At 48.4% G+C, this 14,370-nt stretch overlaps 1 protein-coding gene across 3 annotated transcripts; it reads right to left on the minus strand.

The window, feature by feature from the left end:
• Positions 1-8,070: 8,070 nt before the first annotated feature.
• Positions 8,071-14,368, minus strand: LOC139705160 (uncharacterized). Of its 3 annotated transcripts, none has more exons than XM_071609469.1 (3): positions 14,027-14,368; positions 11,604-11,775; positions 8,071-8,816 (listed from the first exon to the last, which is right to left on the minus strand). In XM_071609469.1, exons 2-3 carry the CDS (start codon positions 11,621-11,623, stop codon positions 8,090-8,092), a joined length of 747 nt encoding a protein of 248 aa, XP_071465570.1. In that variant the 5' UTR covers positions 11,624-11,775; positions 14,027-14,368; the 3' UTR covers positions 8,071-8,089. The 3 variants fall into 3 exon arrangements, with proteins under 3 accessions (XP_071465570.1, XP_071465569.1, XP_071465568.1); XM_071609468.1 differs by lacking the exon at positions 14,027-14,368 and adding an exon at positions 12,692-13,613; XM_071609467.1 differs by lacking the exons at positions 11,604-11,775; positions 14,027-14,368 and adding an exon at positions 10,451-11,024 and having other exon boundaries at positions 8,071-10,293.
• Positions 14,369-14,370: the final 2 nt, after the last annotated feature.

Genomic DNA, 14,370 nt, shown 5'->3' on the forward strand with positions numbered 1-14,370 from the left:
AACTGAAGGTTAAGGTGATCACCAATGATGATCAATGATTTAGCCAATCATTGATGATGCTTCCATAACAATACAAGCAGGGCTCAGAGGATCCTGGTTAGGGAATGGATCCTGGTGGCACATGCCAACTCCAAGGAGACAGATGCTCCTGCCCAGAGCACCTTTCAGGTCCTTAATTGGTGTCCCTTTTCACGTGTCTCTTCATTCCTATTCTGAAATATCTTTTATAATAAGCCACGCAATGGAATGAAGCATGAGCATCGTGAGCCCCCCCAGCAAGTGACAGAGGCCCCGGTGGGGTGTGGGAGCTCTGATTTACAGTGGGAGGGTCAGAAGACAGCTGACCACCTGGACTTGAGACTGGCCTCTGCAGCAAGGGGCAGTCCCGGGAGGCTGGGCCCTTCACCTGGGAGGTCTGCACTAGTTCCCGGGAGTTGGCCTCAGAGTTGAGCTCTAGTTTACCCAGCTGGCGTCCGCGGGAAAGAAAGAAGAGAGTTGCCAGGATCAAGACGGAGTCGCAGGGGGCTGGAGATATAGCTCAGTTGGTCGAGTGCTTTCCATGCATGCACAAGGCCCTGGGTTCAATCCCCAGCACCAACGAAAGCCAGGAGGTTGTTAGGAAGGGTCTGACACACGACTGCCTGCTACTAACCACCACCCAAGACTGCCAGAACTAACCCGTGCAAAAAAGCCACTTCAGTGTTGGGCAAAAGTACTTCCACAAGTACATCCACCCCACAACTGTCAGTTCAACCTCACACCATCACCTGTTATGATTGCTGTGGCCAAAGATTATCAGTTCAAAATATCTTGTGTAATCCTCCCCAGTTTGGCCTTTAAAGACTTCCCTTGGGGCTGCATTGTAGCTCAGAGGTACAGCACTTGCCTAGCATATGTGAGGCACTGGGTTCCATCCTCAGCACCACATAAAAATAGATAAAAGTATTGTGTCCAAATACAATTCCCCTTGATACCATGTCTTTGTTTTTGTGGTGCTGTGGATAAAAACCCTGGACCTCACACATGCCAGGCAACCACTTTCCCACTGAAACCAATCCAGCCTCCATCTCCTGGCCTCACCCCTTTTTTGTGGTACTGGGGATTAAACTCAGAGGCGCTATTCCACTGAGCTACATGCCCACATTCCCAGCCCTTTTTATTTTTTGTTTTGAGACGAGTTCTCACAAAATTATGGGGGCTGGCCTCTGTGATTCTCCTGTCTCAGCCTCTGGAGTCACTGGGATTACAGGCGTGCACCATCATGCTTGGCTTCAGTGTGTGGTTTCTGATGATACTGCAGAACATATTGGAAAAGGAAAGAGTGGCTGGGTGCGCAGGAGGCTGAGGCAGGAGGATGGCGAGTTCAAAGCCAGCCTCAGTAAAAAGTGAGGCGCTAAGCAATTCAGTGAGACCCTGTCTCTAAATAAAATACAAAATAGGGTTGGGGATGTGGCTCAGTAGTCAAGTGCCCTTGAGTTCAATCCCTGGTACCAAAAAAAAAAAAAAAAAAAAAAGAGTGAAACTTCATGGGCAGAGTGGCACGTGCTTGTCATCCCAGCAACTTGGAAGGCTAAGGGAGGAGGATTGCAAGTTTGAGGCCAGCCTTGGCAGTTTAGCAAGACCCTCAGCAATTTAGACCCTGTCTGAAAATAAAATAAAAAGAACCGGGGATACAGCTCAGTGGCAGAGCACCCCTGGGTTCAATCTCTATTACCAAAAAAAAAAAAAAAAAAAAATGATGGGGCTGGGGATAACTCAGTGGTAGAGCACAAGGCCCAGGATTGTTCAATCCACAGGTGGGGTGGGGGGGAAGCAAAGAGAAAAGTTAAGGGATCAGGTGCTGGCGATCTGGGCCAGGCAGCAGGGCTGGGCCCATCCCTCAGCCCACATTCCATTGGCCTAGTGCAGTCTGGGCCACTCCTAGCTGCAAAGGAGCCTGGGAAATGAAGTCTTTCTGTATTTTTCTTGTTGATCTGTAGTTCTTTTTAGTCTTTCTACACAGCCCTTACCAGCAAATAATTTCCCAGGTGGGTGGCTGTACTCTTCCTCTGGGTCACCAAATTCAGCTTGCTGCCAGCTTTTGTTCAACCTTTAAACTGAGAATATCTCTTATACCAGGTGTGGTGGCACACACCTATAATCCCAGTGACTCCAGACACTGAGGCAGCCTGGGCAACTTAGTGAGATCCTTTGTCAAAATAAAAATACACTTTAAATAAAAAGAGGTGGGCATGAGCTCAGAGGCTGAGGCAGGAGGATCATAAGGTTGAGGCCAGCCTCAGCAACTTAGAAAGACCTAAGAAATTTAGCAAGACCTGTCTCAAAATAAAAAAACAAAAAGGGCTAGGATGTGCCCTAACCCCAGCAAACTGGGTTCTTCAGTCCAGTACTTCTCAGTTTTTACTCCACTTTGCAATTACTAGAGAGCTTTTAAAAATGCCCGATGGCGGCCAGGAGTGTGAACAGGCCTGTGAGCCTAGCCATTGGGAGGCTGAGGCAGGAGGATCACAGTTTGAGGCCATCCTGGGAAACTTGGTAAGATCCTGTCATAAAATAAAATAAGGAGTGCTGGGGATGCTGCTTAGTGTAGAGCACTTGCCTAGCATGTGTGTGACCCTGGATGTGACCCCCACCACTACAAAAACAAAACAAAAAATGAATAAGTAAGCAAACAAACAAAACTCTACACCTGCTTCTCACCCCTGGAAATTGTAATTTAGTTGTTCTGAGATTTATCTTGGGAGTCAGAATTTTTAGGATCTCCTTGGGTGACTTTAATGGGCAGCCAAGGCTGATGACTTCTGCTTTACTCTGTCCCTGGATCTCCTGTTGACCTCTGTCAGCTGTGGGGCCCTCAACCTCTCTGAGCCTTAGTAATCTGGGCTACAAAATGGGGACAATAAGATCTACTTAGGACCTTGCTACTTAAGGAGCGTTCCAACCTGCAGCCTCAGCATCCCAGTCCTCCTGGGCCAGAACACACTTTTTTTTTTTTGTATTAAAATTGAACCCAGGGGTGCTTAACCACTGAGCCACACCCCCAGCCCTTATTTAGTATTTTTATTTTGAGACAGGGTCTGGCTGAGTTGCTAAATGCCCTGATAAGTTGCTGAGGCTGGCTTTGAACACATGATTCTCCTGCCTCAGCTTCCCTAGCTGCTGGGATCAGAACCCATGTATTAAGCTGCTGGAGGGTGATTTATGGAGACTTTGCCTGGGCAGGTAGCTCAGTAGCGGACCCCTTGCCTAGCACGCACAAAGCCCGGGGTTAGAACCCAGCATTGCAAAAACAAAACAGGTTTAAGAGAACTGTTCTGGGGGACTTTGAAGATTGATGAGACAGACAATCTAAAACTTCTACTAGAACTATATAATGAATAGTATGTAACGTCTATAACAGACCCCGGCATGTGACCGCCCTAGACAAGGCCTTTCCCTCCTTACACCAGAGGAAATCAAGGCTCAGGCTATTAGGTCACTTTGTTAGAATAGCAAAGTGCTGGGGGCACCCCCACGGTGTTAAGGGAGGGTAAAGAGGAGGTTCCTAGAGACTTGAAGACCAGGACACAAAATGGCCATTCCAGGAGGAAGGGTGGCCCAGCCTCCCAGGGGACACCACTTAGCTTCGAGGGAGGGAGGGGACCCAGTGCTGTTGACAATCCCACAGACAAACATGCTCACCTCGCGTTCCTCCACAAATGCTCATGAAGCCCTACTGTGTGCTCGGTACTGGGCATCACAGAGGTGACCCTATCTCTGGTGGAGCTGACAATGACAATTTAGAATCTCAAGAGGAGGATCAGGGCTGAGAAGAGGACCGGGAGGGGAGTGGGACAGAGGAGGAGGGACGGGGGAAGGTTTCGAGGAAACAGGATGAGAGGAGGGCAAGGAAGATGGGAAGATTTTGGAATAAACCAAAGAGATGATTGACACTCCTTTCAATGACATGCCGGCACCCAGGGATTGTCTGGTCCTGTGTCCCCGACAGGCTTTTCTTCCCCTTAGACTATTTCAAGGCTTTGTATGTTGCCAGTAAAGAAGAGTGATGCAAGGAACCTGATCTATATACCTGCAAATAGATCCCAGCCAGTGGGTGTTGTCACAGAGCCCTTTAAATTTATAAACACCAAGAAAAAATAAAGAAAAAATGTAAGCCCAAGAGGGACGTGGTGGCAAAGGACAGAAAACTGGAGGCCAGGCTCAGCGATTAGCAAGACTCTGTCTCAAAATTTGAAAAACAGGCTGGGTTGTGACTCAGGGGTAGAGCGCTTACCTAGCATGTGCGAGGCTGGGTTCCACCGTCAGCATCATATAAAAAAATTTTAAAAATAAAGATATTGTGTCCATCTACAACTAAAAAAGAAATCTTTAAAAGAATTAAAAAAACAGATTTAAAAATTCTAGGGGTGAAGCTCAGTGGTAGAGCACACTTGGGTTCAATCCCCAGTATCACACACAAAACAACAAAACAAACAAATAAGAAAGAAAAAATTAAAGTCTCCATCTCCCCAATTTCCTGATCAATTTTTTTTCCCCCTGCAACAAAGTTTCCTCATGCTGAGAAAGGAAACTAGGGAACTGGCCCCAAAGCCTGGGCAGGCGCCCCACCACCAAGAGTCAAAAAACTGACCAGATACAGTGGTGCACAGCTGTTATCCCAGCAGCTCTGGAGGCTGAGCAGGAGGATCAGGAGTTCAAAGCCAGCCTCAGCAAAAGTGAGGCACCAAGCAACTTAGTGAGACCCTGTCTCTAAATAAACATACACACATACACAAAAAGAGGGGCTGGGGATGTGGCTCAAGCGGTAGTGGGCTTGCCTGGCATGCGTGTGGCCCGGGTTCGATCCTCAGCACCACATACAAAAAACAAAGATGTTGTGTCTGCCGAAAACTAAAAAATAAATAAATAAATATTTTTTAAAAAATTTATCTCTCTCTCTTAAAAAAAAGGGGGGGTGGGTTGGGGATTGGCTCAGTGGGGATTGGCTCAGTGGTTGTGTGCCCCTGAGTTCAACCCCCATACCCCACCCCTCCCAAAAAACGAATCAACTTAATCTTCTTTCAAAATGTACTTTTAAAATAAGAGTTAGCCATGCTGGGAAGCCCAGGGATGTGCCTGGATGCAGCTCGAAGTCCCTATGGACCTCAAACTCGTGGAAGTCACTGGAGGGTACTAATTGGTGGAATGACCTTGGTGTGATTTACAGTGTCAATAAAACCTCTCTGGGGGCTGAGGTTGTGGCTCAGTGGTAGAGCGCTTGCCTAGCATGTGTGAGGCACTGGGTTTGATTCTCAGCACCACATCTAAACAGATAAATAAATAAAGGCCCATCGATAACTAACAAATAAATAATTAAATAGATAGATAAATAAATAAGACCTCTCTGGGTGCTGGGTCAGGATGGGGGGGGCAGGAGGAGCACAGTGGTTGCCGGCAGTCACTGGACGCTGGGAGAGAAGAGTGGTTCTCTCCCCTGATGGCGTGTGAGGGGCTGGCGCAGGAGTCCAGGGGGAGGAGGACAGGGCTTGGGTGTGGTGGGCTAAGTGAGGAAGCCACCAGTTTCCCTGAGCAGCAAGTGAATGGGCGCCGTGGGGGAGGGGCCTAGGAGGGCCTCTGGCCTTGGAGCTGGTCATGCGCTGCTCAAGCTGGGCAGGCACTGCCCTAGGCCTGGAGGGACGCCGGGAACTCGGCTAGTGGAGAGGGAAGAGTAGGAAAGGGGCGTGAGAGGAACCCTGGAGGGGCTGCAAGGCCCGTGGTTCAAGGCGAGAGCTCCTCTGTGACTTCAGGAATTTATAAGTTTTTCAAACTAAAACAGATCAACAGAACTGTGCTTTCCTCAAAGAGTTGCTGGGATGAGAAAATGAGATAAAGGATTATTCTGCCTTCAGAAATGGCAGGGGGCTGGGGATGTAGCTCAGTTGATAGAGTGCTTGTCTCGGGTGCATAAGGCCCTGGGTTCAATCCCAGCACCACCAAAAAATAAATAAATAAAAATGGCAGCTGAGGGGTCGGGTGTGTAGCTCATGGCAGAGGGCTGCTTAGCCTGCGTGGGCCCTGGGTTTGATCCCAGCACCAAGAAAAAATGTGGCTAGTATTATTTCCCCCAAATAATAAATGTCTTTGGCATACAAAATGACCTTTACATTGATGTAACACTTTAAAAAACATTTTTTGGAACTTAGGTTCACAGTTGAGATACAAAGTAGGAATCAGTGTTAGTTTCCTGTAGCTGCTATAACAAACTACGTAATACTTGTGGCTTAGAACAGTAGAGAATTTACTCTCTCATAGTTCTGGATGCAGAAGGTCCAATATCAAGTTGTTGCAGGGTTGGTTCCTACTGGAGGCTCTGTCAACCTATTCCACGCCTCTCCCCCAACTTCCAGTGGCTGCCAGCAACCCTTAGCCTGCCTTGGCTTAGTTACATTAACCTGTGACCATCTTCATGTGGCCTCTCTGTGTTTTCTCCTCCTCTTCACTTTTTTTCTTCTCCTTGTTTTTATTTATTGATTGATTGATTCGGTACCAGGGATTGAACCCAAGGGCTCTTAACTACTGAGCCACATCCCCAGACTTATTATTTTGAGACAGGGTCTCACTAGGTTGCTTACAGCCTAAGTTACTGAGACTGGCTTCAAATCTGCCATCCTCTGGCCTCAGCCTCCCAAGCTGCTGAAATAACAGGTAAGCACCATCGTACCCAGCTTCACTTTTCTTATAATGTTGGGTTTAGGGCCCCTCCTAATCCAGAATGGTCTGATCTCAAAATCCTTAGCCTAATTCTACCTGCAAAGATCCTTTTTCCAAATAGGGCCACCCACATCCACAGGTTCTAGGTGTATTTTTATCCTTTTTCCCCCTTTTGGTACTGGGGACTGAACTCAGGGGAGCTCTACCACTGAGCTATACACCAGCCCTCATTTTAAATTTTGAGACAGGGTCTTACTGTTGCCGAGGCTGCTCAGACTTGCCATCCTCCTGCCTCAGGCTCCCAAGTTGCTAGGATTGCAGGTGTGTGCCCCCATGCCAGCGCTCAGTGGCCTTACCCCTAGGGAGCACCAGTCACCCCACTAGGTATTTCTCTATTTCTTCACGTAGTGACCAGATTTCTCCGATCTCACCTGTTAAATAACCCTTGCCTCCCTACTGATTTGGGAAGTCGCCTCTTTGGGTACCAAGCTCCCATCTTGGCCTACATCAGGCTCTGCATTCTATTCCATTTTTCTGTTATTTCTGCCACTGCCATACTGTTTCACTACTGGGACTTTGTAACATATCTTAAAATCTGGTAGACAATCCACATCTTGGCTCTGGGTTTTCAAAATTGCCCTACTTTTTCAAGGGCCTTGATTTTTCATACCATATTAGTGTCTGTTTGAATCCCCCCATCCCTGCTAGAAAAAAAAAATCCCTCAGGATTTTGGTTGGAACTATAATGACTTTATAGACCAATATAGAAGCGATTGACATTTTGGGGGGCGGGTACCAGAGATTGAATTCAGGGCTCTCGACCACTGAGCCACCTCCCCAGCCCTATTTTGTATCTTATTTAGAGACAGGGTCTCACTGAATTGCTTAGTGCCTCACTTTTCCTGAGGCTGGCTTTGAACTTCTGATCCTCCTGCCTCAGCCTCCCCAGCCGCTGGGATTACAGGTGTGCACCATGGCGCCCAGCATAACTGACATTTCAAAGACATTAAACCAGTCCATTCATGAATTGGTCGTGTCCTTCCATTTATGGCAGGACATAAAACAGTTGGCCAGAGAGGCTTCGTGTACTCTTTTGGGGTGCCTAAAGAGGGACCGGCACTCCACAGTTTACAAATTCTCTCCATCCCCTCCCCTTGGAGCCCTATGACCTGTATTTTACAGAAAAGGGAACTGAGGCTGAGAAGGGGAAGGAACCCCCCCCCCAAGGACACGGTGGTGACAAGTTGAGACCCAGGCCCCAGCCCAGACCCTAGTGTGCACACCAGGCACCCCCTCCTTGCCCCTGAACCCGGCATGCGCCTCAGTGGCCGGATGGCTCAATTGCTCGCGACAAAGCCAGGCAGGAGAGGCGGCCGGGGCTGGCCCACATCAGATCACTTTATTTTAAGATCTGCACGAAGACGGACGCGGCGTAGATATAGAGAAGGACTACGAGGACGCAGGAGGCCTTGACCTGCTGGGCCAGGGCCTGCCTGGATGACCACCTGGCGGTCCTGCGGCTAGGCCTGCTGCTCTGGAACCTGGTGCTGAGGGGTATGTTGGTCGCCCCAAAGCCACAGCCTCCTTCTCCCTGCCTGGTGTTTGTGTCCCCATTCACAACGCACAGGCTGATGGAGGCTGACGGCAGCTTGCTCAGCGCGGCTGGGTCAGGCCCAGGGAAGCGCTGGCTGAAAGGGACCGTGGTGGCAGGGAGGCTGGTGGTGACGGCATCCAGATCTTTGGAGCCTGCCCAGCACAGCCTGGCTGGCCCCAGGAGTTTCAGGCCACCACCCCGGACGGCCCGGGCCACCCACGCCGCGGCAGCCCACAGCCTGTCCTGGCAGCGGGCCAGCAGGGCCATGACCACGGGCTGCAGCACCACCCGCAGCAGCAGCTCCAAGGCCTTGTTGCTCTCGTGCTGGGAGTCGACCAGGCTGTAGAAGGCCCACTGCGCCATGGAGAACAGGGTCAGGCTGGCCTCCCACTGCAGGTGCCGCAGGAGGTGCAGGGTGCCTTGGCAGGTTCTGCGGATCAGCGTGGAGAGCAGCCGGAGACTCCAGATCCTGGCGATGGTCAGGCGTCGCCACAGGATCTGCTGCACGGGCAGCAGCCTCTCCATGCACAGCCTGTGGACCAGGATGAAGGTGAGCACCCCTGCCATCGGCAGGCTGCTGCACCACAGGAGGCAGAGGCCCAGGATGGAGACAGGGACGCAGTGCGAGGCCGGGCTGGTCATCTGTGCCTGCAGCGCCAGGAGGGGCACATAGAAGTTCGCCAGGCCCAAGCTGAGCAGGAGCAGGAGCTGCCAGATTCTCCTGCCTGCCCCGCCCCCTAGGGCCTCTCCCCCACAGCTGGTGGCGGAGGAGCAGGGTGAGGGGCTTTCATAACCTGGAGGCTCTGGGTCCAGGCTCCTGCCCCTGCGGAATGGGGCTGCACTCATACCACAAGCCCATATTAACTGACCTTGGCATCAAGCGCCCTGCCTGTCAATTGGGCTGAGTGGTTTTGCAACAATCAATGACAGCACAAAAGATGCGGGTGGGAGCTCCTGTCAAGAGGGGCATTGTTGCTTCACGGGCGAGGCAGGCTGCCATAGGGAATGTTGGGGTGTCCGTGTCCATTCCTCTCCTGACAAACGTGACTCAGTCTTGTCTGTGCGAGGCGATGACCTGCCTCACTCAGCTCCTCTGTGGCCCTCCTGGTCTCTCCATTCCCGTCTTCCATGGGTCCATGCAGTGGTAGTGAACCTTCTACTGCAGCTGAAGCACACACCTCTGGTTTTACCTGGCAGCAGAGAACCTCCGTCCTACAGGTACTAGAGCCAAATCTTGGACCTTTCCCACTGCTTGCAAGAAGCTCCTTTTTGAAAAACAGTACTGATGGAGGATCACAGCAAACAGTTGATCCATTTCTTTCCAGACTTTGGATTTCGCTTTTGAATTAAGTTAGCAATCAGCAATCACGCAACCCAAGTGCCTTGTTAGGGATTGAGGGGTTGCCGTGAGCTCTTTGGTCTGGGCTGAGTGTGCACAGCCTCTCTGCATCACTGGGAGGTATTCCAGGGACCATCAGCTGAATTCCACTCTGGCTCCTTTAGGAGGAAACCCCCTGCCCAGGAGAAATATCTAAACCCTTGGAGCCGGGCGCAGTGGTGCACACTTGTAATCCATCCCAGTGACTCAGGAGGCTGAGGCAGGAGGATTGTGGGTTCAAAGACAGCTCCAGCAAAAGCAAGGCACTAAGCAACTCAGTGAGACTCTGTCTCTAAATAAAATGCAAAATAGGGCTGGGGATGTGGCTCAGTGGTTGAGTGCCCCTGAGTTCAATCCCCAGTAACAAACAAAAAAACACTAATGCCTTATTTCAGGCATAGTGGACTCCTTTGGCTCTTTGTTCGTTTTCATCATGAGGATGCTGTGAATTACGTTAGTAACGTTCATTTTTTTGTTTGGCTACATGGAGGTTCAGAACTGAATGGCATAAACACAGAGATCTCTTGATTTTGAAAATATATATTTTGAACGTGATCCTACATCTCGATGAATCTCTCTTTCTCTCTCTGTCTCTGATTGAATCCAGCAGCACTCTGCCATTAAGCTACACCTTGGGGGGCTGGGGATGTGGCTCAAGTGGTAGCGCGCTCGCCTGTCATGCATGCGGCCCGGGTTCGATCCTCAGCACCACATACAAACAAAGATGTTGTGTCCGCCAAAAACTAAATAAATAAATAAATATTAAAAAAAAAAAAAAAAAGCTACACCTTGGGCCCCTTTTGAGACAGAGTTTCCCTAAGTTAATAAGCCCTCAGACTTTCAATCCTTATGCCTCAGCCTCCTGAGTTGCTGGGATCATAGGCATGGCCACCACGCCATATAACTTTTTTCTTTTCTTTCTTTGGCAGTAGTGAGGATGGAACCCAGGGTCTGCGCATGCTAGGCAAGTGTGCCATCCCTGAGCTACACCCCCAAAACCTTGATGGGTTGCATACATCTTGGTAAGTAGCCTTAAACCTGTTCTTTTTTATTTTATTTTTTTAAAGTTCTAGGTGAACAAATACCTTTATTTTATTTATTTAGTTTTATGTGGTGCTGAAGATCGAACCCAGTGCATCACACATGCTAGGCAAGCACTCTGCCACTAAGCTACAGCCCCAGCCCCCTTTTTTATTTTGAAACAGGATCTCACAAAGTTGCCCAGACTAACCTCCAACTTGTGATCCTCCTGCCTCAGCTTCTCAAGTAGCTTGGATTACAGGTGTGCGCCACCACACCTGGCTCTTCTTAAACCTGAACATTCCACTCTTTAGCTCTGCAGTCAGAGCAGCGCATGGCAAAGAGCAGCCTTCAGTAAAAATTTCTTCTTGAGTCATTGAGTGGCTTAGGACCCCAAAAGTTTTTTTGTGTCTTGTTACTTTTTTTTTTTTTTTAAATTTTTTTTTTAACATTTATTTTTTTTTAGTTTTCGGCGGACACAACATCTCTGTTTGTATGTGGTGCTGAGGATCGAACCTGAGCCGCACGCATGCGAGGCGAACACGCTACCGCTTGAGCCACATCCCCAGCCATGTCTTGTTACTTTTTGAGACAGGGTCTTGATATATTGTCTAGGTTGGTCTTGAACTTCTGGGCTCAAGTGATTCTTCAGCCTCAGCCTCCCTAGAAGCTGGGACCATAGGCATGTGCCACCACACTAATGATGGGGGTGTTCTTGGTTCTCAAGTCAGACATAGTGAAAACCCAAAACTAGAATCAGATAGACTTGGGCTCCATCCTTCATTAATTGTGTGACTTTTGTCAAGTTATCAATATCTTGGCCTTAAGCTTAATTTTCTCTGTAAAAAGGGAATAATATGTCAACACAAAAACAAAACCAAAAAACTTCTTAAATAATTTGGCAGCAAAAACTAAACTAACCTGAAATTATTAGGCAGCATTGTTGCGGAACTTGAGGAAACATCTGGTTCTTGGGAAGATCTGGAGGGCAGGACCCGAGGTCATGGGACAAATGTGCGGCTATTTATATTTCTCCTGCTCTGTGTGACTGTCCTCCCTCCCATCTGCAGTTTTGCTTTCCAAGGTTTGTAATCTGAAGTTTGAAAATATTAAATGGAAAATTGCAGAAATAAACAATTAATAAGATTTCATTGTTGTTGTTTTGGTGCTGGGGATTGAATTCAGAGCGTTGTGTATGTTAAAGCACATGCTTTACCAATAAGGTATATTGCCAGCACTAAAAATTCATAAGCTTATTTTTATTTAATTTTTTTCTTTAGATTTTATTAAATCATAAATGTACAACAGCTTCTTAACTCTACACATGCACTTAAATTTTCTAAAGGAAAACGTTATGTCTTATTACATCATGATCCTGGCTAATACCTTTTCAAAACTTTAAATAAATTCTCTCTCTCCTCTCTCACTCTCTCTTTAAAAAAAAAAAAAAAGAATTTCCTTAACATTGTTATTTCGATAATCTGAAGCTGTTCGGTTACCTTTGGGCTCTCATCCTCTCCTGTTTATACAATGAAGCTCAAGGTAAATAGGATGAAGCTCAATATCGGCTCCTCCCACCATAACCCTCACTTCCTCCAGGACCATAATTTCCTCTACCACGTGGTCGCCCCATGTTCCTGCCACCCAAGTTCCACTCTTCATTAGACTATATTTAGAAGGTTGCTGGTTATAATTTCCAAAATCATTATAACTTCCACTTCCATAATTTCCTCCTCCGTAGATGTCATAACCACCTCCATAGCCCCCACCCCGGTTTCCATATTCAGACCCTCTACCACCAGAGCCTCCTCTTCCTCCTCCATAACCAGGGCTACCTCCCAAATCACCACTTCCAGGTCCTCCTCCAGATCTATTATAGCTATCCCCAAATCCACGTCCGCTTCCATATCCATCAGATCTTCCTCTTCCCATTGCTCGTAGTAGTTTCTTAAACTTTCTTCTGTGGTTTTAAAACTTAAGCCACCAATAAAGAGTTTACGGAACTGTACCTTTTCTCTCTCCATCAGTCGCTTCAGGCAAGTGAGATAAGAAAGATCTGAAGATAAGAAAGATCTGAAGAGCACCTCCACACCAGGGACCGGCTGCTGCTACTGCCGCTAGAGCCACTGCTGCTGCTTTTCTAGAACCTTCCTCCGACTAACTCCAATTTACTTTTAAAATGGACTTGGTTCTTTCTTTTCTTCTCTCTCCCAGCTCCTCCCTAATCTCTACCCTCCCTAATCTCAGGGAAATGGGATTCAAAAATTCATAAGTTTTAAGTGGTCTTTACTATAGTGTATATACAGTACACACACACACACACACTTTTTTTCCCCCTGCTATTTACCCAAATAACAAGACTGGGGATTGAACCACCCATGGGGGCTCTATCACTGAACTAAAATCCAAAAGCTTTTTATTTTTTGAGACAGGATCTCAATAAGCTGCCCAGGCTGGCCTCAAGCTTGTGGTCCTCCTGCACCAGCCTCTGAGGGCACTACAGGTGCTCCCCACCTCCGGAAGCAATAGTTGTTCTATTATATTACTTGCTATGGTTGATAATCTCACAATGCTCAATTGATGTTAAACTTTACCAAAGGGATGTGTGTTTGCGTGTGTGTATCATGTGTAAATGCTGTACACAGCATTCAATGCTATCTGCAGCCTCAGACAAGGGAGAGGAATGTCTTGGAATACATCTCCCTCAGATAAAAAGCAACTATAGGGAGTCACATTTCCTTGTAGAAATGCTAATGTGTCTCAGTCAAGAGTGCAGAGAGGATAGGTAACCCAGTACACAGTATGTGCATCATATTAACTTTCTTTCTTTCTTTTTCCCCTGGGTACTGGGGATTGAACCCAGGGGCACTGGGCTGGCTTTGAACTCGCGATCCTCCTGCCTCGGCCTCCCTCAGCCTCTGCAGTCTAGGATTATAGACATGCTGCCTGGCCTCATGTTTCCTCATGATCCCAAAAGTGCTGGATTTCAAAACCACTGACTCCAACGATTTCCAGTAATAGATTGAGGACCTATCAAATGCTGCCTCTCAGGGACGCTGTGAGGGTTAAATGAGAGAATGGTTTTCACACCACAGTGGGTGCCACGGCCGTGCCCAGGATCACGATGCCCGGGTGGGAAGGAGGAGGTCGGGGCACGAGCGAGGCCTGGCGTGGCAGCCTCGGGGGTAATGCGGAACCCGAGGAAACCTCAGGTTCCTGGGAAGATCTGGAGGGCAGGACCCGAGGTCGTGGCGCGGGCTCAGGACGCGGAACCCTGCAGCTGGATACCGGAACGACCCAGGCAGGGCTTGAGGGAGCTCGCGAAAGCCGTGCAACTAGCTCACCCCATCGAGCTGCTTCTTCAACTCCGAAACAAAATGGCAACAACGTCCAAGTGGTTAGGCTTAAAACTGGCTACCACATGTGAAAGAAGCCTACAGCGGGGTTATTCAACCCCAGACGACTGCAGCCATTTTTCTCTCTCATCATAAAGTTTGGCTGCTGCAGAACACCGTAGACCTGTCGCAGTCTGCGCCGCAGTCACCCAGCGTTTCAGTATCTTTTTAATAAGTCTGAACTCTTCCGCTCGCCGTAGGGCCTCTAAGTAGATTTTCTTTTTTTTTTTCTGAAACATACGTCCTCTCAGAATTTACGTTAGGAGTAGGAAAGCGTGCGTGGAAATGGCGCT

The sequence above is a fragment of the Marmota flaviventris genome, chromosome 3 (genome assembly GCF_047511675.1).
Source record: "Marmota flaviventris isolate mMarFla1 chromosome 3, mMarFla1.hap1, whole genome shotgun sequence".
In the NCBI taxonomy this organism is placed as follows: Eukaryota; Metazoa; Chordata; class Mammalia; order Rodentia; family Sciuridae; genus Marmota; species Marmota flaviventris.